Here is a 20,856-nt window from a genome sequence, read left to right on the forward strand (position 1 = left end):
CCCGGCCCCCCAGCCCCCTCCGGAGCTGCTGCAGAAGAGGGAGGTGGTGGTCCTCTGGGCGTACTACTTCAGCTGCCTCTCCCCCTCCCCTCTTAGACACAGTGGCTTTATCCCTGGTGTGTTTCCTTAGCCTGACTGATAGGGACAAAATAGACAAGGGCGATGTTTGGGAGAGGGGTGATAAGCTGCCTCATGTCTTAATAAGATGGGTTTTGTCAGATCCCCTCGATCGGGATAACCACCTGCCAGGTATCTAAATAGGCGAGGAAAGGGGGAACTATCTGAGAAAGAAGGGGCTAAGGAGCTGTTTCCAGCACATTTACACATCTGCAGTGGGGGGTGGGGAAGCCGTTTTGAAACAAGGACAGGATTACCACTGCCTTCTCCCAGGGACACAGCCTCAGTTTCTTGCTTTGCTGCTTGAGACAGAGATGATGAGCTGTAGGTTCTGACACCCCAGCACCAAGACACAGGTCATCAGTAAAAGGAATGAGGATATTTATTTTGGTTGAAGGTTCCTGGCTGTTTTAGCTATTAACTGTTGTCTCCATTCTCCCATCTCCTCCCCCAAGCATCCTGTTTAACACTACCCAGTGACCACCAGAAGTAGCTCTGTATGCTCACCGACGGAATCACCCAGATTATACAGGCCCAAGGAAAGAGATTATTGCTTAACTATGCTTGCTTTAATTTTTTTGCTTCAGGAAAGAGAACAAATGTGGGGCAGGTAAGGGACCATATACCAGCCAGTCCACTTGTATTGGGGTCTTTTGGAGGATGATAAGAATTAAAGATTCAAAACACGGCCTTAGTGATTAGGCTTCTGAGTTGTCAAGCCATAGCCAGGAATATGAGAAGAAAAACAAAACTTGTTTGGAAGTACACCTGGGTAGGTAGGTGCCTTATACCTCAGAGGATGTACAGTCAGACCATTAGGTTGAACACTATGGGGCAACTCCTGGGGGGAGGGGAGAAGGTAGAGGGGAGCTGAGGCTTTTCTTAGGGTCCTAGGTCTTTCAAGCTTGGACTTGCATAGGCTTTCCAGCACAGGAGTACAAGAGGGCTCCTCCTGGAAAAGAAATATTCCTCAAGGGCATTATTATATGTCACTGGAAGCTTCACTTTTTCACATTCCCTGCCTGTTCTCCCCCTACAACAAGATCCTATAATCCCTCTTTGAAATGCTGTAAATCAAACAGTATCCCAACTCCTCCAAATAACCCTGATGGGGAGTAGGAATGATACCTGATTTAGAGGCTCACCTTTTTGGCTCAGGATTTTATTATATTCACTTAAGTTTCAAAGCACCTCATTTGACCTGAACTGTACTCTGATCCATGTTCTACATAGTAACAGATCTGCTCCTCCACAGTACCTCTTACTATTAGCTAAGACAAAGCAGGAAGGACTGTAAGGGGGAAGGAAGCCCTGGAGGTGGAGGAGGCCTGCTCACTCCCTTCATGTAGCTCAGAGAGTTCACTGAGACCACACGCCCTCCCTCCTCTTCCCCACCCTCCCACAAGGTGAGGCTCTACTTCAGACCCTCCCTCCTCATCACTGAGAACCCTGGTCCTTATGCACATGTCTGGAAGGAAGATGGCCACCTTCATCCATGTATATTGTTCAGGGTACAAATAGTTGAGAACTTAAGTGTTAAGATTCCCCATAAAGGGAGCAAGTCTTATCTACAAAGCAGAGCACATAAGAGGCAAAAACTAGACTTTTATGGAAAGAAAAACTCAACCAACCCATTAAATGCCACTTTTCAGAGTAGGTGGAGGAACTACTTCAGAGTTGTTTAGAATAGGATGCCTGCTTTTCTCTGCCATGGATGAGGGCTAACCCAAAAGGAGAGTTGCCAAGGTCGTTTAATTGTGCTGGAGGTCAGATAATGCAACAGGTAAAGGAAAGCAAAGCAGCCAGTTTTCCAAGCCCTCCTGCTGTAACCCTAAAGAGAAAAAAGAAGACGATACAGCCAGCTCCCAGCCTGCTGCTCTACCTTATAGGGGAGATGGGGCAGAAGTCTCTGAAAAGGCAATGATGAACCATAGTTCATCAACTTGACTTTAGTCCAGATAGAGGGATTTCCAGTCTGTTCCAAGTGGAGATCCAGGGAGTAGGAGAGGCTGGGCAAGGTGTAGAATGACCTCGACATCCAGTTTTACACACAAAATATAAAAAGTCATCACAGGTCTTAGTGGGAATACCCAGGAGGTCAGCAGTCCAGTGGGGGGACACATTGGAATGTGAGGATGGAAAAAAGAGCCCTGTGACAGGGGCTAGGACTCTTCAGACGGCCATGGAACCCCTTACATAAGACTTGTTCTCAGGGTCCTCCGGGGCTGCTTGATGACAAATGCCAGCACTGGTTATTCCTGCAACTGATAGCATTGTTGTCCACTTGCCAGGTGCCTGGGGGAAAGAAAAGGAGAGTTACCAGTGGCTTTGGCTGGTCCAGAAGATTTTTTTCCAACATGGGTAGCACTGGAGTGTAGCACTGAGGGGTACAGGGCATTACCTGAAACTCCAATTATTGGAACAATGGAAGTGTGCCCCTTACAATTTATAGGACAACAGGGATTGAAAGAGAGGCAGGGAAAATCAGAGTTAAGAAAGAAGCCAGGTGTAGGGTGTACCCCCTATGGGAATGGTCTCTGTTATTGTCCCTGGGGAAGAAGCTGACAGGGATATAGAAAAACTGCTCCGTTTGGTACATTTAAGCCCAGATTCCCTGTAATAACAATAATCTGATATTGAAAAAAATATCTTTTTGTGGGTCAGAGAAATGAAACTTCTGTGTGTAGAGATTTTCTTTCATGGCAGGAAGGATGAGAGGAGAGTGAGAGGTGTATGTTAATTTGGGTCTGAGATGGTATTGTTTGCAAAGAAGACACCTGTAGGGAAGGAAGTATAAGTAGCCATGGAGGGTGTCAGAGACAGGATGGTGTCAGTGAGTTCTTGCAGGAAGACAGCTTAATGGCTTCCAGTGTTCCCACTGACATGGCTTTGCTTTACACCCCTCTGAGAACAGCCTAGAGCCTGCTGTTCCCGAAATGGTGTGCTCCCCATCCCTCCACTGAGGCAGTTCTGGGGACACCTGCCTACCAAACCTAGCTGAGTAGAGGGTCACTGATTTGGGGCAGAAAACCTAAGGCAGGAAGATCACTGGGCTCAGGAGGACTAGCCCTGTGACCATAAGCAAGACCCTTAATCTCTGGGAACCTCAGGGATTTTGTTTGTTTGGACTTCATTCCTCCCAAGAAGGAAACTCTCCCCAACAATGTAAATCCAAACCTTCTTTCAAATTCCCCCCCCCCCCCAACTTTTTATTGAATTGAGATGTGGGAGATAGGCTGGGGAGGTCAGGGCACAGAAAGAATGTGACTGGTTCAAGATCACAGTGACAATATGTGTCAAAGACAGAAGTTAAAATACAGGTTTTCCTACTCTAGGGCCAGGTCTTTAGCTGCTATGCTAAGTTGCTTTTTCTTTATGCTTCTCCCCTCCTTACTATAACATTCTATCTATGTTATATATTTAACATATATATATATATATATATATATATATATATATATATATATATGTATATATATATATATATATATATGTATATATATAGTTAATTAGGTGTTGTCTCCCTCATTGGAATTTAAGCTCCTTGAGGAAAGGGACTTTTCCCCCCTTTTGTATCCCTTAGCACAATACCTGGCACATAGTAAGTGCTAAATAGATGCTTGTTTACTGACTGATTGATGCTGCCTCAGTTTACTTATTTATAAAAGGGGAGAGGGAAGAATATCTCATCTATCTCAAAGGATTGTGAGGTCAAAATTAGATTATGTATGTAAAAAGGCTTTATAAATGTTAATGGAACTGAAATTTAAAAGGGGACTGTGATGTCTGATTTTGGGGTGATGCCAAAAAATCCAGGCTATGTGATTGTAAAGGAGAAAGTATTTCTAGCTAGGGAACGTAGGATTGGGCTATAGACTTTTAGGGGCAGCTGTGATCCATTTCAATCCAGGAGAAAAATAGTTTTATTTCTCACAAAGGCAATGTTGTGCAGTGGACACTGAATAGCCTCTGAACTAGGAAGAACCAGGTTCATTGATCCACACTGGCTCAGTGACCCCGAGCAAGTCACAACTTCTCAGTGCTCTAAGCAGTGCTCAAGGCTTGAAGTGTGATCTGTTTAAAGTTTCCCTGTATTAATGGAATCATACATCTAGCCCAATTTCCCACAGAATTTCATGATTCAGTGTTGATTCTAAAATGTTCTGTGACTTGGGCTGATGGATCCCATGGGAAGAGAGGAGGAAGCAAAGGAAATCCTTAAGGATTCTTCACAGCTGGATTTGGGGATCTTTGTTTCCTGGAGGACTAAAGACTGGGTGTTAAGGATGTATGTGTTGTGTACATCCCTAGCTAGGTGGCAGGACAAGAACAGGACATACTGCCTTTTGAGAAGCTTGAAAGCCCAACAATGAGTTAGTTATTAGTTATGCTTGTTCAGATATATGACTTGGTGGATTTCATACCTATTCCTCAATGTTTATGGGGCAGGATTCCGGAACCTCGGCTGTTCAGTAGGAAAGACCAAAAGCAAATGGTAAACATGAGAGAAGACACACAAGCATGCACAAAATAAAAATACCAGCAGTAACACCACCACCACATCATGAGAGGCTTGGGATCAGAGACTATAGAGGAAGAGACCACTTAGTTGAAATTGGGTATCTTCAAGAGCCTGACTGACAAATTCCACTCTTTGAACAGGCCCTTAAAAAACCATAGCTGGGGTTTTCCTGGGGAAAGGAAGAGGGAAAGGGGGGGGGGGGGGTCGGGAGAGGAAAGGCAAGATTTTATAGTGGTATTAAAGAATTAAGAATTAGGGTTGAAAATCATGATATCTGTCTTCTTCAGCCCTTCATTATACCCTAATATGATGAGGAAAAATTTACTGGGACCAGTGCAGCATCTCCCCTTCTGAAAAGGATTCTGCAAAGCCCACCATTAATTTCCCGAGTGACTTTCTCCTTAAATTCATCCATATGGAGGGACACTGACTGAAATTAAGCCTGGGAGGTTGATAAAGAATTTCCTTAAGAAAGGGAGTGATCATTTTTGTCTGGCTGACATTCCTTTCCTTTAGCCCATCACAGAGTAGGAAGAATGGCAAAAAAGGTAACCAGGGCTGCTTACCATCCTTAGAAGTGGGAGGACAAAGCGACCTCTAGAGGTGGACTTGGGAGGCACACTTAAGGAAGCAGGTTCCTTTTGTCACACACATATAAGTTTTTAAAACTTTGGCCTCTACAAATTCACCAACTGAATTAAGTTTAAAGGCTCCAGAAAGATGTGGGACTAGGCTTGAGCCCCAGAATACATATGATTCTTTTGTATAACTTCTTTCAAAAGAAAAACAAAACATCTAATATTTCTTTTTGGTATCCACAATAGATGATCTGATATGACTGTCAACTCCAGGGACAGGAAGTCCAAGAAGTGGCTGGCAAACAGTAAGCATTTGCTAAATGCTCTTTGATTAGTCAAGAAAGGTTTATTTCAGTTCTTTCTGCTCTTCTCTAAGTCTGTGGCATAGTGATTTTTATTGAAAATAAAACAGACCGAAATCTGCCTCTGCCTCTGTCTCTTTCCATAAAGACATTGCCCCAAATTCCAGTTCCTAGCTGGATTCTGGGTAGATTGTCAGCTGTTACCTGACCTCTAACCTGCTGCCTCTTTAATTATCCATCAAATCCCTCAGCACCACATCTAGCTAGTATAATCTTTCTGTTCTTAATCCTATTACCATTCATGCTTTTTCTACTTAGTTTTTGCCAAGGCTACTTTCAGACAAAATCTCAGAACACATGCCCAAAACCACCCTCAGTGAGAGATTATTCAAGAGTTGGGTTTAAATTCTGCCAAGAGAGGCTTAGAATGGATCAGGCTACTGAAAAAATTATCTTAAAAAGTATAGGAGAGGTGACTGATAGCAGAACCATGAACTCATGAACTCATCTCTTCTAGAGCAGAGTTGTCAATTCCCTCAAAACTCCCCATGCCATGAAAGAACCAGATTAAAATATAATTAGGAAATGTTTAGCAAAATAAATAAAATACAACACAATGTTAATTTATGGTTTTTCTAAATTAATAAACAGCTCACAGGGCTCTTTATCTGAATTTGATACGACTGATCTAGAATACCTGTGTTTGGGAAAGAGTGATTTGAGTATCCCCTTTTGACAGAGCATTTTAAGTGCTGTCAGAAGGTCTTACTCCCCTTCTGCCCTCTCTGAAAAAAATAACATCTGCTTTAAGGGAAGGGTGGATGGACTTGAACAGACAAAGGAATGATCAGGAAGCAGGTGCTGCTTTGATGAAGGAGATGCCCTGTCTGTCTGGGCTTACAAATAGCCAAGCTATCAAACATATGTCCCAGCCATAAGAAGAGCTCTTATAACTGGTCATGAAGAGATCCAATTTATTTCACAATTTATTCCACACTGATTAGCTGATCATGAAGAAATCCAATTTATTTCACACTGATTTCCCCTGAGATTAGCTTCTCCAATCATCAATCCAGTCACCTCATACACAACGTTCCAGACATGTCCCTGCCCCTTCTGGGCAGAATAAGTAGAGAAATGTGGTCCTCCTCTCTTCCATATCTCCCATAATGGTACAAGGGAAATCTTTGGTTGGGACCCCATAGGCTTTTCAAATACTGAGCATGCAGATTTTAAAGAGGTTTAACCCAGCCCCTTCCTAATGACTGACTGTGATTTATCTTTATGTCCTTAAAACTGTGAAACTGACTTAATCCTAAAGAATATCCTTTGGCAATTGCCCTCATCATAAGGGACTCTGAGAGTGAATGACTTCTTTCTGGGAAGGTTTGTGTCTGATAGCCTTTCACTAATCTCACAAGTGGAATAAATGTAACAATGCAGGTTGGTTGGAAAAGGGTTTTGGGAGGGGAAGAGGAAGCCCCGGAGAAAGCTCAATTTGCACCAGAGTTGTTGGCTAAGAAACTCTCCCTTAAAAATGGAAAGTTAAACTGCATCCTTTGAAGGGAAGCAGGACTTCTTATATTGGTTGCCAAAGACCTCAGTTTAAAGCCAGGCAGGATGGTCAGTGCTTGATTTACAAATTGACTGACCAAAGAAAGCAATGGAGAACAAGCTTCCCCATGGTATAGAATTCTCACAAATCAACTATTTACTTCTTTTAAATTGTTTTTTATAAAAATTCAACAGGAATGGAGTTAACTGACCCCAAATATTTTTCTTGGGGATAGGGAGAGATGGCCTCAATATAAGTCTAGGCCAATTATTAAAATCCCTTATATAATAAAAGGAGCACCAATAAAGCTGTGCATATCCAGCAACCCTGGTGTAAGGGACTGAGCACAGCCAAAAAGGACAGTGTTGGCACAGAGTGAACATGAACTTCATACCGACTGAATCCAGGTAAAATAAATGTTTTAAAATAAACAAATCAGACAGACAGATCAGAACTTGGCAAAAAGACAAAAACAAATGGACAGACAGAAGCAAGTTAATAAGCGGAAAGGCAGGAGGTGTATTTTGGGTCCCTCACAGCACCAGTTCTAAATTAACTAAGGGATCAACCACTTAGTTCAATGTTCCTCCATAATGTTTTTTGTTGTGGCTTTGTTTTGTTTTAGCAGATGCTTCCCAAGAATAGTATAGGAGAAGCAGATGAAATGACATTATCTCAGTAAATAATAGGCTAAACTCAATGGGAAATTACTTAAAAGCTTTTTTGAAAGTCTGATGAGTGTTTCTGCTGGAAGATCTTTTCTCCTCTGTATATTTAACTGCAAAGAGCTAGCATGGTTTTTTAATCATTTTTTCCTCCTAGTTTGATGGAGAGTGGCAATTCACTGGAGAGGTTCCCTTTTCTATTACTTCAATTGCTTCATAGAGTAAGTGAAGCACTGGACTCATGAGGATATCCAAATAATTTGGATAGATAAGCATAGCCCAACAGTTTGAAAGAATCTTTATAGAAGGAGATTTCATAGGTCACAAACAACAATGCAATGGAAAGATCGGCCTCTGGGGAAAAGCCAACATGTGGGTTCATGGACCATCTAGAAAGGGGAAGTGTTTACCAAGACTACTTGGGCAATCCCTAGTGCTAAAAAAATTGGTTCAAGGAATATTTAAATGGCTTTGCAGGGCAGAGTAGTGAAAGTCCGGGTTGAAAACATGATGAGAAAGGCTCCCATCTGAAGGGTTATTCTATTTTAAGTTAATTATCTCCAGAAGGAAGGAGCCACAAATTGATCAAATTTCTGGGATTCCAGGTTAGAGCAATCGATCTTTGTTGCAAGGGCCATGGAAGTCAGGGTACAATGAAATTTAAGAAAGCAGCACTCTGACTTCCCCTTCCATCAAACAATATACTCTTAAGATTCAAATCCAGCAGGCAACAATGAAGCCGATAACTCGGAGTTCTCTGAATCATAAAGTGAATCCCTGATTTTAAAAGTACTTTTTCAGTTTCCTTCTTAAGAATTTACCTACGCTGGTTTTGGGGAATCCAGCTGGGATAAAAAAAAAAAAAAAAGTCATTGCTTAGAGTTTCTTGCTACTGTTGGATTAAAAATCTTATGGATCCCTGACATGAAGTTTTAAAGTGAGGGGTCATAGGTACAAATTGATAAACTCTACCTCTTTTTCTTTTAGCCTGGGGGTGAGCACCTTTTACTTAAAAGAGAGGTTGCTCATTGTCAAAAGGTTTAAGGACTCTCCTGGACCTTGCTGCTGCCTTGCCTGTTCCCAGCACCTTAGTGCACACCCCATGCCTTCTTTTCTAGGAAACTGCAGGATAGGAGATGGGTGTGTAAAGGGTGAGAGCAAAGGTAGAGAGCAGGAGGTGGGGGGTGTTTCCTCCCAAGTTCATGTTCAGCAGACTGCCACTCACCGGGTAAGCAGACCTCAGAGCACAGCTTATTGTCGAGTGTTTTCACCACTGCGATGTCAATGTCATTGTTATTGTCACACTCCATACCTAGGAATGCGCAAGTCCTCTGGCCTGTAATGGAGTTAATGCAGTTAGAGAGGCGCTGTGATTTTCTTTGCTTTACTGTCTTTTAAAACAAAAATCTTAAAGATGGAGACAAAAAAATCAAATTATATATTAAAAAAAGACAATAACTAAGTGGGTAAAGAGTGGACAATAAAGGAGTCACATTGTGTAGGGGTGTGAGTGTCTCTGTTCTCAAAGCTTCCTTCCCTGTCTTCCCAACCAGCTTCTTCTCATTTCTTGTTCAGTAACTTCAGATTACTGAGGAGGAGGGCAAAGGAATACCCAGGGATTTTGAAGAGAACAACTAGGAAGTGCAGTAAATATGCAGGTAAAAGGCAGACAAGAGAATAGCTGGGAAAAGCTAAAGAAAGCAACTGGGAAAGTTACCCCCTGCTCATGCTTGTGTCTGTCTCTGGTCCGTGTCAGATGCGTTTATGACCATAGGGGAGTGGGTTCTGCAAAATGAGTAAATAATAAAAGCAAAAATTAAAGATTCCAGGTTCCACTATTTTGCATGTCAAATCCAAATTGCCACATTAACAAAATTAAGATTTTGCGGATGAATATTTGTTTGTTTTGTCATTTGGAACATCATTTAAAGGACTGACCAGAAACCTACAGACATGTAAGGGGGCAAGGGGAGTTATAGCAGTCATTGTTTAAAGCCCCCCTATTCCTTGGTGAAAAGGAGAAAGGAAATCATGAGCTGCCAAATGGACTATAGGATATCAAGAAGAAACATAACCCTGCCCTTTGGAACAACCAGAAATGTGGCAACCCTACAATGTAGAGGAAGATGACAAATTTACGAAAAGCTAAGATTTTAAGCAAGTCTGTTTTAGAATGAACAAGCGATACTTGAGTAACCTGAGGTCCTACTAACATAGTCTGAGTTCATGGTTTGTCTCTCTGGCTGGTGTGCAAAGGGTGATGAGAGGCACAGCTCTAAGCAATGGTCACCAGTCTGCCTGGGACACTCTTGGGCTGGGCTGGCTGTGTGCATGCACACCCTGTGAAGTTTTCCAAGCAGTGGCCAGCACTCAAGCAAAAGCAACCAGGATGATGGCGGCTAAGGTCTACAGCCAGGCTGGGGGTGGGGCTGGCTTAGCCTGGCAGGTGCTTTGATCTATCCCCTTTTTTCATGACACATTTCATGGAGAGAATAGATTCTCAACCCCAGGATTCTGGGTGTTTATTTTTGCTTCAGATCCTTCCCATCTGGTCCATCCTTTTTTACTAACCACTAAGCTAATTTTTAGTGGGGTAGAGGGGAGGGAGGAGGAAAGAATGCCATTTCTATTCCAAGAAAAGAGCATTAAAAGTCTCAAATGTTGTTAATGAATATCATTGCAGACACATTTTTGCAGACACATGCCTACATAATTTTGTTAAAACTTGTGCCCCTCTTTCTTGGAAATTCTCTTAAATCATCACCTACAACTTCTCAAGATCTTTCTTTTATCGGAAGGAGAGCAATCTTCTAAATTAAAATGAATCAAACTAAGGTCCTCTCCCTGAGTTAGAGAAATTATTGGAAGGCACTATTACTGTTTCTACCACAGAAAGTCAGCCCTAACTGGTCCTCTGACATTTGGTTGAGAAGCTACTAGGGGAGAAACTGATTGGGCAACTGTCCAGAAACCTCTGGAGATTACAACAACACACAAAACCATGATCTGCCTGAAGTCTAGCATCCTTAGACTAAATAAATTTTTCTTTCCTTCCTTCCTTCCTTCCTTCCTTCATTCCTTTTTACCTGCCTTCCTCCTTTTAGTCTTCCCAGAAAAGTTAGGAAGATACACTGGGATCCTCCTTTCTTTCTGCTGTCTTTCATATATTGCATTCACAACTTTCTTTTCATCAATCATACAACTAAATCATGCCACCAAAACAATGGTCCTCTTTTCTCTGCCTTTACATCACTAGGGAAAACAAGAAAAAGGAAAGCAAAGAGCCAGTCTGTTACCATCTTCTTGTGTAGATGATCCATCCTCTTCTTCCAACACATCGTTCCCCTAGGACACAGCAAAGAAGCTATGAATATTGAAAGAATAAGCTATGAACCCAGACCAATATAAACCTCTCCAAATCCCTGCACTTACCATAATAAAACAGCTGACAAAAAACCAAGGAGCCCCCATATTATTGGTATGATTGAGGTTGCAATACCACCCTTAAACCTGTTAAGTCTCCTGTTCCACTCTTACTATGTTTTGCTCCCTATCACAGAGCAGCTGGTCTGAACACAATTTTTCTTTATTCTCACTAGATAGTATCCCTAAATCCCCAATCAGCTGCTACCCTTTGTGGAAAGGTCAATACCAACAGGCTTCCTCCCACCCTATTCATCTGGATCCTTGTAATGCCTTGATGGAGAGTCTATCGCTCAGGAATTTCTCTCACTCTGCTCAAGGCTCCTCATGCACTGCCTTCTGGCCATGCACCCCGTCATGTACCATTCTCCCTTTTGTGTTGACTGGGGAAATTCTGCTTAGTAAGACACAGTTACTATATGGGTTTGGCTCAGATTAATTTCACATCAATGTGCCTTATAGAAAAGGGATTTTTTGTTGGGAGTTCTTATAATGAGTCTTTTTCTCTCCTGGATTAAAATTACAAGAGCAGCAAATGAAATACAAGATAAATGACGGGATTATACAAAGCTCTGGCTTAGGAACTTCTAAAAAGCTCACATCCCATCCAAAATCTAAAGAATGAAGATCTGGTTCAATGGAAAGGTCTACAGCAGGGGTTCTTAAACTACGGCCTGTGGGCCAGATGTGGCCACTGAGGACGTTTATGCAGCCCACCTGGTTATGGCAAATGGGCTGAGGAGCGGAGAGAGATTGTGAGTTTTTGTTTTTACTATAGTTCGGCCCTCCAACAGTCTGAGGGACAGTGAACTGGCCCCTACTTAAAAAGTTTGAGGACCACTGGTCTATAGGAATCCTAATGGGTAATCAACTGTGATCAAAGCTTGGGATTCTGCAACAAAGTCACCTCTTTGGAGTCTCCATCCTATTATACATGTGAAAGTACAAAGATGAGTAGTTTCCTGGATAACATGACTCTCATCATATCTTGCTTCTCTACTGAGTCTGAACATAGCAGCAGCTCCTAAGATTAGATTGAAGTTCATCTTCAAAGCCTTAAACTATAGGAAAGAGGGCACTGCTGTTTAGCATGTTACCTCTGCATCCTGCTCTTCTGGTGGGACACCAACAAAGTCAGTATCTGGAGATTCAACAGGCATCAACTGCAAAATAAAACGGGTATTCACCAACCTCTTCTTGCTCTATTCCAAGAACTGTGGAAAGCTGAATGTCCAAGGGTGCTTCAGTTACAAAGTGGGAGATACAAGATAAAGGCTGAAGAAATTTCAGACAGAAGACAGTAGCATATGAGGGGTCTTTGCATGAAGCTACTTGTAACTTTGCCACTCCACAGCATTGTTCTCATATTGTTAACAGGGTTCTGTAGAGTTCTCTCAGACCCTGTCTCATCTTTCTCTCTCCACCCAAATCTGCATCTTGGAATCTCTACTTCCTTTTAAGTTATAACTAAGTCTTATTTCCTACAGGAGGCTTCTCGGGTGTCCCAAGGTGTTAAATATTGAGTACCCTATCAAAATTACTTTGAATTTATTTTGTATACCTGCAATTCCCTCCCACAGAATGTAAGAACTGCCTTTGTAATTGTTGCCTTTGTATCACCAATTAATAAATACTTATTGTACTGAGTCACCGAATCTTTTTTGGGGGTAAGAATAGACCCCACTTATCTCAAACTGTGGTTAGTTTGAGAAGCAATGGTGATTCCAGAGGTTTTCTTCTTACCTCTCCTTCTTCTGATGGGGCTCCACTGGCGGCAAGTGGGGAAGGGAGAGCGTCTCCTTCTTCTTCAGTGCCGGGGGCAATATAGGAACCAGACATAGAGGAGACTGTGTCAGTGCTGATCTGAGAGTTCTGACTTTGAGAAGAGGCTATGGACATGACAGATTGTGCCAGGCTACTGCTGACAGGGTCTGCAGAGAGAACAGTTAAGAGAAGTACAAGCTATCTTAGTTACAATGGGTACAGAAGGGAAAAGAAATGGATCCTGACAGTTTAAAGCAAACAAATAAAAAAAGAGGAAATCTTACTTATTCCCTAGGCAGCAAACACTCTCTGCTTAACTGAACTGTGTTGGAATAGGGGTTTACTGAGCTTTTTTGCCTTTTAGAACTCAGAATTTATTCTCAGGAATTAAAGAGAGAAGACTAGAAGAAAAGGAGGCTGCCAGTGTTAAATCAGAACCTTGTTCATGGAAGAATGTTTAGGGTCTTGGACTTGGAGTCAGAAAGTCCCAAGTTCAAATCCTGAATCAGATATTTACTAGTTGTATGACCATGGGAAAGTCATTTAATATTTCTACGTTTCAGTTTCCTCATTTGTAAAATAAAGGGTTTGGACTTAATGGCCTTTAATGTCCCTTCCGATTTTAAATTTCTATAATACTATGAACTAGGATTATTAGTGTGTTTTGAGTTTTGTTGTTGTTTAAAAGAAAGAGATCCTTTTCCTCAAGGCTTAGAATTAAAATTAGTGTTAAAGTTAAAACAAACAAAAAAACACATTAGTTCTCCTGGTCCTCTCAGACAGAAATCAAAAGGCGGAAATTGGCTCCCTGGCTGCCCAGGAAACAATGTAGCTGCTTTCACTAAGCATTCTCATCACAGCATGTGTGTGTGTGTGTGTGTGTGTGTGTGTGTGTGTGTGTGTGTGTCTAGGAAAGAGGAAACCAGCAGCTAGGAAGCTGAGGCTGTCTGAAAAAGGAGGTAACAGGTAACATTAGTGCTAGTGTTTCTTTTGTCATCACCTCTCTTCAGCCTTAGCTTGGAATGACAACTCCCTCCCAAGGGATGAGGGAAAACCCCCATCATCCCAGCCTGCTTAGGGCACAACATCTGCTGGGACTGTACACAGCTCTGGCTCAAGTGACACAGGTCACCTAGCAGCTGTCACATGGGGGAACACTTGGCTTTCGTGATTATGGAGTTCTTCCATTCTGAAAAGGGGAGTCTGCACAATAGGATAGGTGGCTCTGCTCTCCAAAAACTGCCTCTGCCATGAGCCCCCAGAAGAAATGGAGCCGAAAGAAGAAGGGCGTGTTTCTGAGTCAGGGCATGTGTGGGAGGAGGCAGGAGGGTTGTGGGTCCTTAGAAGTGGGTGCTGTGTCCCAGGAGAGCAGAGAGCAGAGTGCCCGTCACCTCTTCAAGCTGATGGGGAGACTGCCTGTGGGAGAGCTGCATTTCGGACTCGCTGCAGGACTGCTCATCGTCTTCTTTGTGCAACACGGATGAATTCTGGGAGATGGACCTGGGTAAGTTTAAAGGAGATATTTGTGACCCAAAGATACACCTGAAGAAACAAAGTCTGCCTGCACTCCAGCCAGCCAAGCTCTGTACCCAGAAGAGGAGTGGGTGACACCTGTCAGAGGAGGACAAAGCTGTGGCCTGAGAACATCATGTGTCCTGAGATTAGCGCTGACTCCACTGATGCTGTCACGGTCACACGTGCTCCATGCAAATCCACTCTTGGGAGGCTCCAGGGTAGACATGCCCTCCCCCACTCTGCCATAAACACCTTGTCAACACTAACGACCAGTACAATTCACTTTTTAAAACTGTTATAAACTTGTGTGTCATTATTACTCTGATCTAGACTGCCTTGGAACATCAATACCACCAATTTCTTAGGCCTTCGGCCCCAGCATGTTCTCAGAAGAGTGTGCAGAGAGCCCTCCAGCATACATTTTTGTTTCCCAACACTACTACCCCCTTTTGCTTCTGTGTCTGAATCTCATATAATCAGTGGTAGTGCTTTAGTCCCTTCCTTAATGTTTTGATGGCAACTAAGCTGTTTTGAGGGTTGTTAAATTCTAGAAAAGTCTCAGAAGATCAGTCCACTGTCACTGGGCAGGTGAGAAAAGCATTGGAAGAGCTTGATCAACGTGATGATTAATCCTGGCTCCACAGAGCTGATGGGAAAACGTATCTCTTCAGTAGAGAGATGGCAGAATGAAGCCAGTACTGTCAGACATGTCCCTGTGACAATCTGGGTGGTTTAACTGTATACTTTCTCGTTACCAGGGAGAGTTCAAATCCTGCTTGGGACATTCATTTGCTGTGAGACTCCACCCAAGTCAGTTTGCCTCAGTTTCCTCATCTGTAAAATGGAGATAATAATAGCATCTATCTTACAAGGTAGCTGAAGGATTAACTGAGATAATATGCTTAAGTGCTCTGAAATCTTTAAAAGAATACAGAAATGCTATTATTATGATTGTAATTATGATTATGAATATTAAGAAATATTATTGGTGTTTTTTAAAAGCACTGGTAAAGCACTAAAATAAAAAAGGAACTGAATGAACACCCATCACTTCCAGTATCTTAGGGTGTTAATAGCGAGCACTGACTACTCACTTGGAGAGACTGTTCTTGAGCTTGAGTTCTTGGCTGCTGCAGTCAGAGAGGTGATCAAGAGGGGAGACGGTTCGGACTGGGGGTAGATGCCCGTCACTACCATAAGAAGGCAACATTCCTGACAGGTGGGTGTCTCCAAGCACATGAAGTGGGGGAGCAGCTGGAGATGGAGTGAGGGGCCCATTTAAGGCCTCCAGCAGAGATACCACTTCGTAACCCAAGGGAATGTTCTCTGAAGACTAGGAGAACCAGAGACAGGTTGTTAAATGCTGAAAATAGCAGGCATATAGCAGGTAAATAGACATCCTTGTTTAAAAATAAATTCTAGTTTCATGACTTTTATTTCTGGCTCCATATGAAAGGTTCCTTCCAGATTTTTTTGAGGGTTTAATGAAAATAATTTCAATACTAGTAAGGGAGAAGAGATCCATATGCCAAACAGCTTCAGGAAGAGAGGCCTATATATATGTAGTAATTCTACTTGAACCCTTAATTTTAAGAGAGAGAGAGTTTTTAAGTAAAAAGAAAGAGGTAAAATAGTTGAGAGAATGCCTTCTAAACCTCTGTCTTTCACTATAAAGCTCTGTTATAGTAATTTATCTTTCTAAACATTATTATATCCAACTATGAAATGGGAGAAAGATAAGCACTCACTTTTTAGAGGATTGAGAAGAAAATAGTACTGAATTACAAAAAAATTATCATTTATCTGCCCTACCTCTTCCCATGATTAATTCCAGAGTTAGGGCTCTATGAAGTGGTATTTGCCATCAAAAATGAGAAGATAAGTGTCCATGAAGGAAAGTGGTTATATTTATTATGATACTCAAATGATGATTTTGCTGTCTTCAAAACAACTTAATTTTGATGGGCTTATTCAAAGAATACGTTAAGACATATCAGGGTGTAATTTAACTGCTTTAGTATCAGAATGATAATAAAGAAAAGAACAGCAGAAATCATAAGTCAGCAAGGATCCTTTAAAAGCAATGGTCCTCAAACTTTTAATATAGGGGGCCAGTTCACTGTCCCTCAGACTGTTAGAGGGCCGGACTATAGTAAAAACAAAAGCTCATACTCTGGCTCCGCCCTTCAGCCCATTTACCATAATCTGGCTGGCTGCATAAACATCCTCAGTGGGCTGCATCTGGCCCTCGGGCAGTAGTTTGAGAACCCCTCCTCTAAAGCATCTGTTTCCCAGTCTTAGAAAATCTGACAAGGACTCCTGCTTTAGATTGTGGCCCAACTTACTGAGTGTTCTTCAGAGTCAGATGTTTGGGAAGAGATGATGGGGTTAAAGTTGGTTGGGGACAAAGGACCCAATTTCTTCCTCATAGCCCGGATCTGAAGCAGAGCCCGAAATGCTGTAATGAGGTAATATGACCAGTTAGGATGTCTAGACAGTGGAGAAGTCATGTGGGAGGAAATAGATGCTCAACCACCCCGAGAAAACATTCTCCTTGCCCTTTTCCCAAGGGTTCCATGTATTTGCTATATCCCAGATGCAGCTTATACATCAAATTGTTTTGTCCCCAGGTGCTAATGATACTTTTCCCTTCATCCTCATGACTTACGCAGTCGGCAGATGGGGCAATTGTTGGCTTGGTAGCGAAGGGTGTCTGCACAGGTGTTACAGAGACAGAGGTGGCGGCAGGGTAAAATCAAGGTATCCCGGACATCCGAGAGGCAAACCACACACTCAGCACTGTTATCATTTACTTCATCCTCTGCCACCTGGCCAAGAGGGATAAAACTACTGAGCTGAGAGCACAAGGACTTTGATTTCACATACCTTGCTGGCAAGACCGTAAAGGAGGGGAAGTGCGTAAGTCCACTACCAGCACCCCTCTTCAAACTAATGTAATCGTGAGAAAAATTTAAATCTATAAACAAGAGGAGCTTGTGCAGCTTGTGGTCCCTTTATGAGGTGCAGACCTCTTTGTATCATGAAGCAAACAGCGTGACTGGCTGACCAAATAAGATGAGCATGCATTTGGGAACTTTCCAAGAACTCTAGCATCTGGCCAGTCTAGCAGAGGGAGAAGTTCAATTTAGAGTTTGCCAGAGAGTTTGAGTCAGAAGTGTAGGAAAAAAACAGTCACCTGAGAGGGAACTGCTGTTTGATAAGGGAGGGAAAATGCCACCTCTAGGCCCAAGTTTTTAGCTTGAGTTATTAAGCTCCTACTTCTTGGAAAATGTGACTTCTGTTCTTGGGCATTAAGCTTTACCTTAGAATCCTGTGTGTTGTACTTGTTTTCAATCCCATAGATTTCTTGAAGGAGGTAACTGACCCCATCCACCTGGAAACCACAAGGAGAAAAATTCAAAGTGACAATATTTATGAAAAATGAATGAGTTCTATTACAGCAGAAGAAAAAAGTTTTTTCCCCCCTATTAAAGATCACTGATTCTTAGAGGGAAAAAATCCATACTCTATAAATTAATTCAGCAAAGTTTTTCCTTTGATGAATTATTTTATCCCCTATATTCAAGAAGGAAACCCCCCCACATATTCAAAATATCCAAGAAGTCTCTGCTTCCCATATTCTATCTACACTGTCATGATCCATCCTCTCATCTAACATTTGGCCAAAATCATCCTCTATGAGGCCCTTTTTAAAAACCTCAATTACCAAGGATGTCCAGCTAGGTTGTATTGACAAAGTGGTTCCACTTCCTACCACTTTAATGACTAACAATTCATACCTGCCCCATTTAATCTCTATAACCCCAGGGGCTGGCCTGAAACGTTTTCATTCCCCAGCTGGTCAATATTTACTTCCACTTTGGTTGACTTGAGGCAAAATTATGAAGTAAATTCATGGTATACTGGGAAGATTATCAAACTTGTAGGCAGGAAACACTGGTCATAATCTTTGCTCTATCACTTAATAAAAACATAATTACTCAAGTCATCTTTCTCTGAGTCTTAGTTTCCTCATATGTAAAATAAGGTATTGTTATCTGCCGAGAATCTTTCACATGCCTGGCATTCAAGGTTTTCTTTGATTTGATTTGATTTCTACTCATCCTCTCCAACACATTTCATACTACCACCCAGAGCAACAGCTCTAGCCAAACTGGTCATGTCCACTGCATTCAGTTAAGATCAATTCAACAAACCTTCATCTAAAACTTGATCTTAGTTGTCCTTTTAGAAAGAATTAGAAACTAAGTCACACTAAAATATTCTTAACTAACTAAGCTTCAATGTATTTCATTCCTTGAAGTATTTGCATTTTTACACAGGGAAAATGCTTAACTCAAAGAAAAGACTCTCTAATGATTTAGTTTCAACTTACTAGACCGATAGGAGAATGGGAAGTTGGGGCTTCTTTCTCTTTCAGATGTACATGGAGTTCTATTTGTTGAGCTTATAGGTAAGGGATCTTAATAAGCAATAAATATTTTATTTTTGAGCACTTGTATTAAGATGGAAACAATTCTCAGGTTGACAGTTCTCAGTTCCTGTCCCACAGAGAAATTTTCCTCACTTATTGAAACTGTCTTCTTGCCACTGGAATCAAAAACGGCTTGAAGTTTTGCTCTTCTCTCCCTTTCCACATATAGCCCCTTACTTCCCAAAGCCCAAAGAAGAAAGCTCTTCCAATCCTTCCATTTTCTAAATTCTTGTCTTAGACCCAATAATTCTGAGTTCATAAAGATGCTAAAAATCAGAATCTCTTTTAGGTCAGCTTTAACATCCAAGAACCTGAATCTACCTCCCCTATCTTTGTTCCCATTTGGTGAAGAGGTCTAACAACAGGTCCTGGAGTTCAAACACTTACCACTTGCTTCTGTTTCAGGGGCTTTACGCAGAAAGTGCCATCTGTGTGCTGAAATGAAAAGACAATTATCGTGACAGAGAAGAGAAGGCAAAAACAGGCTAATCAATCTAGCATTTAAACAAAGACCTGTTCTGTGTCATGTACTGTACTAAGTTCTGAGAACCCAAATACAAAGATTGAAATTACCCTGACTTGAGGAATTTACATTCTAGCGAGAAGAGATGCCATGTTTTTAAGTATATTAAGAATAAATACAGGGATGAAGGCTTTCTTGTGATTTCTTTAGTATTGGTAACCATCAGCACCTTTTCTAAAACCTTAAAAGCGTCTTAAAAAAAATCAAACACTGATAGATCATATGATTTTGGGGGGGGGTCATACAACCAATCTATGTTAGAGCCAGGACTTGAACCCAGGTCTTTCTGACTAAAGTCAGCTTTCTATCCACTACAACACTCATTAAGATTAAATATATACAGAATAAATAGAAAACAAACAATAAAGAATTTATAAATACAAAGCAGCTGCTCCTTTATTTACTCTTGCATATTCAATTCAATACATTCATATGAAGGCTATACAAATATAATGAAAAATTCATCATAATGTAAAAAAATCCAGAAAAACATGGAAATAACTAGATGAACTGATATAAAATGAAGTAAATAGGATGAAAACAATATGACTAGTAATAATGTACTACAATGTAAATGGGAAAAAACAAAAAACCCTAAACTGAATGCTCTGTAATTAAAATGACCAAGTTTGGCCTTGGAGAAGAACTGAGAAAATGTACCAGCCTCCTTCTCTGCAAAGGAGCCCTGAATGTGGAAGATGACATGTACTGTTAGACATGATGTGGTGCTTAGTTCTATTGAGCAGTTTTTCTCCCCAACAGTCTTTCTTTTAAAATCTTTGTTATAAAGGTAACAAAAGCTTGGGGAGGAGGAAAGAAGGAATGTGTTTAGAAATGAAATTAGTATATAAATTAAATATATCAATAAAATGAAATTAAAATCCCAAATATGAGGGACCTGTTATTCTAAGACACTGTTTCAGACACTTGAGATATAAGGACAAAAATGAAATAGTCAATAAAACATAAAAACAGAGCCAGCCCCAGAGTTAGGTCTACTGGACCTCAGCTAGCCTGGACACTGGCCTTCTTTGTGGAGGGGCAAGAAAATAGATTATTAATACTTAATTCAAGAAGAGGAGAACTCTTGCTGGTTTACTTACTCACCTTTTCAAATGTAGCGAGAAGTACATGGCAGTGTCCAAAATGCTCTGCAAGACACAAAAATATAAAGAGAAGGAAGAAAAACCACATTCCACACCCTGACATCTCTATCTCACTAATGATGCTCCCAACCCAGAACTTTCTAGGTAATCATTGGGGGGGGGAGTGAGAGAGAGACTAATATATGACACTACAAGTCACATCAATCTAAGGACCTTTAAAAAAATTCTGACAGTAAAGATGAAGAAAACTCTGTTTGATTGCATGATTTAAAAAATGCATGCTACTCTAGG

General features: G+C 41.4%; 1 protein-coding gene across 1 annotated transcript in view; it reads right to left on the reverse strand.

Annotated features, from left to right (window-relative positions):
- Positions 1–670: 670 nt before the first annotated feature.
- Positions 671–20,856, reverse strand: part of RNF157 (ring finger protein 157) — a 115,199-nt gene continuing 95,013 nt past the window's right edge. Inside the window, exons 7-19 of the mRNA XM_074264747.1 lie at positions 20,567–20,610; positions 19,324–19,371; positions 17,764–17,835; positions 17,110–17,269; positions 16,787–16,899; positions 15,536–15,774; positions 14,281–14,426; positions 13,997–14,058; positions 12,906–13,124; positions 12,260–12,325; positions 11,036–11,084; positions 8,965–9,075; positions 671–2,412 (exon numbers count right to left, since the gene is read on the reverse strand). Coding sequence (XP_074120848.1) covers positions 2,327–2,412; positions 8,965–9,075; positions 11,036–11,084; positions 12,260–12,325; positions 12,906–13,124; positions 13,997–14,058; positions 14,281–14,426; positions 15,536–15,774; positions 16,787–16,899; positions 17,110–17,269; positions 17,764–17,835; positions 19,324–19,371; positions 20,567–20,610 — 1,415 coding nt within the window. The 3' untranslated portion in view covers positions 671–2,326. The remainder of the gene's footprint in view (positions 2,413–8,964; positions 9,076–11,035; positions 11,085–12,259; positions 12,326–12,905; positions 13,125–13,996; positions 14,059–14,280; positions 14,427–15,535; positions 15,775–16,786; positions 16,900–17,109; positions 17,270–17,763; positions 17,836–19,323; positions 19,372–20,566; positions 20,611–20,856) is intronic.

Source organism: Sminthopsis crassicaudata, chromosome 4 (genome assembly GCF_048593235.1).
Source record: "Sminthopsis crassicaudata isolate SCR6 chromosome 4, ASM4859323v1, whole genome shotgun sequence".
Classification (NCBI taxonomy): domain Eukaryota; kingdom Metazoa; phylum Chordata; class Mammalia; order Dasyuromorphia; family Dasyuridae; genus Sminthopsis; species Sminthopsis crassicaudata.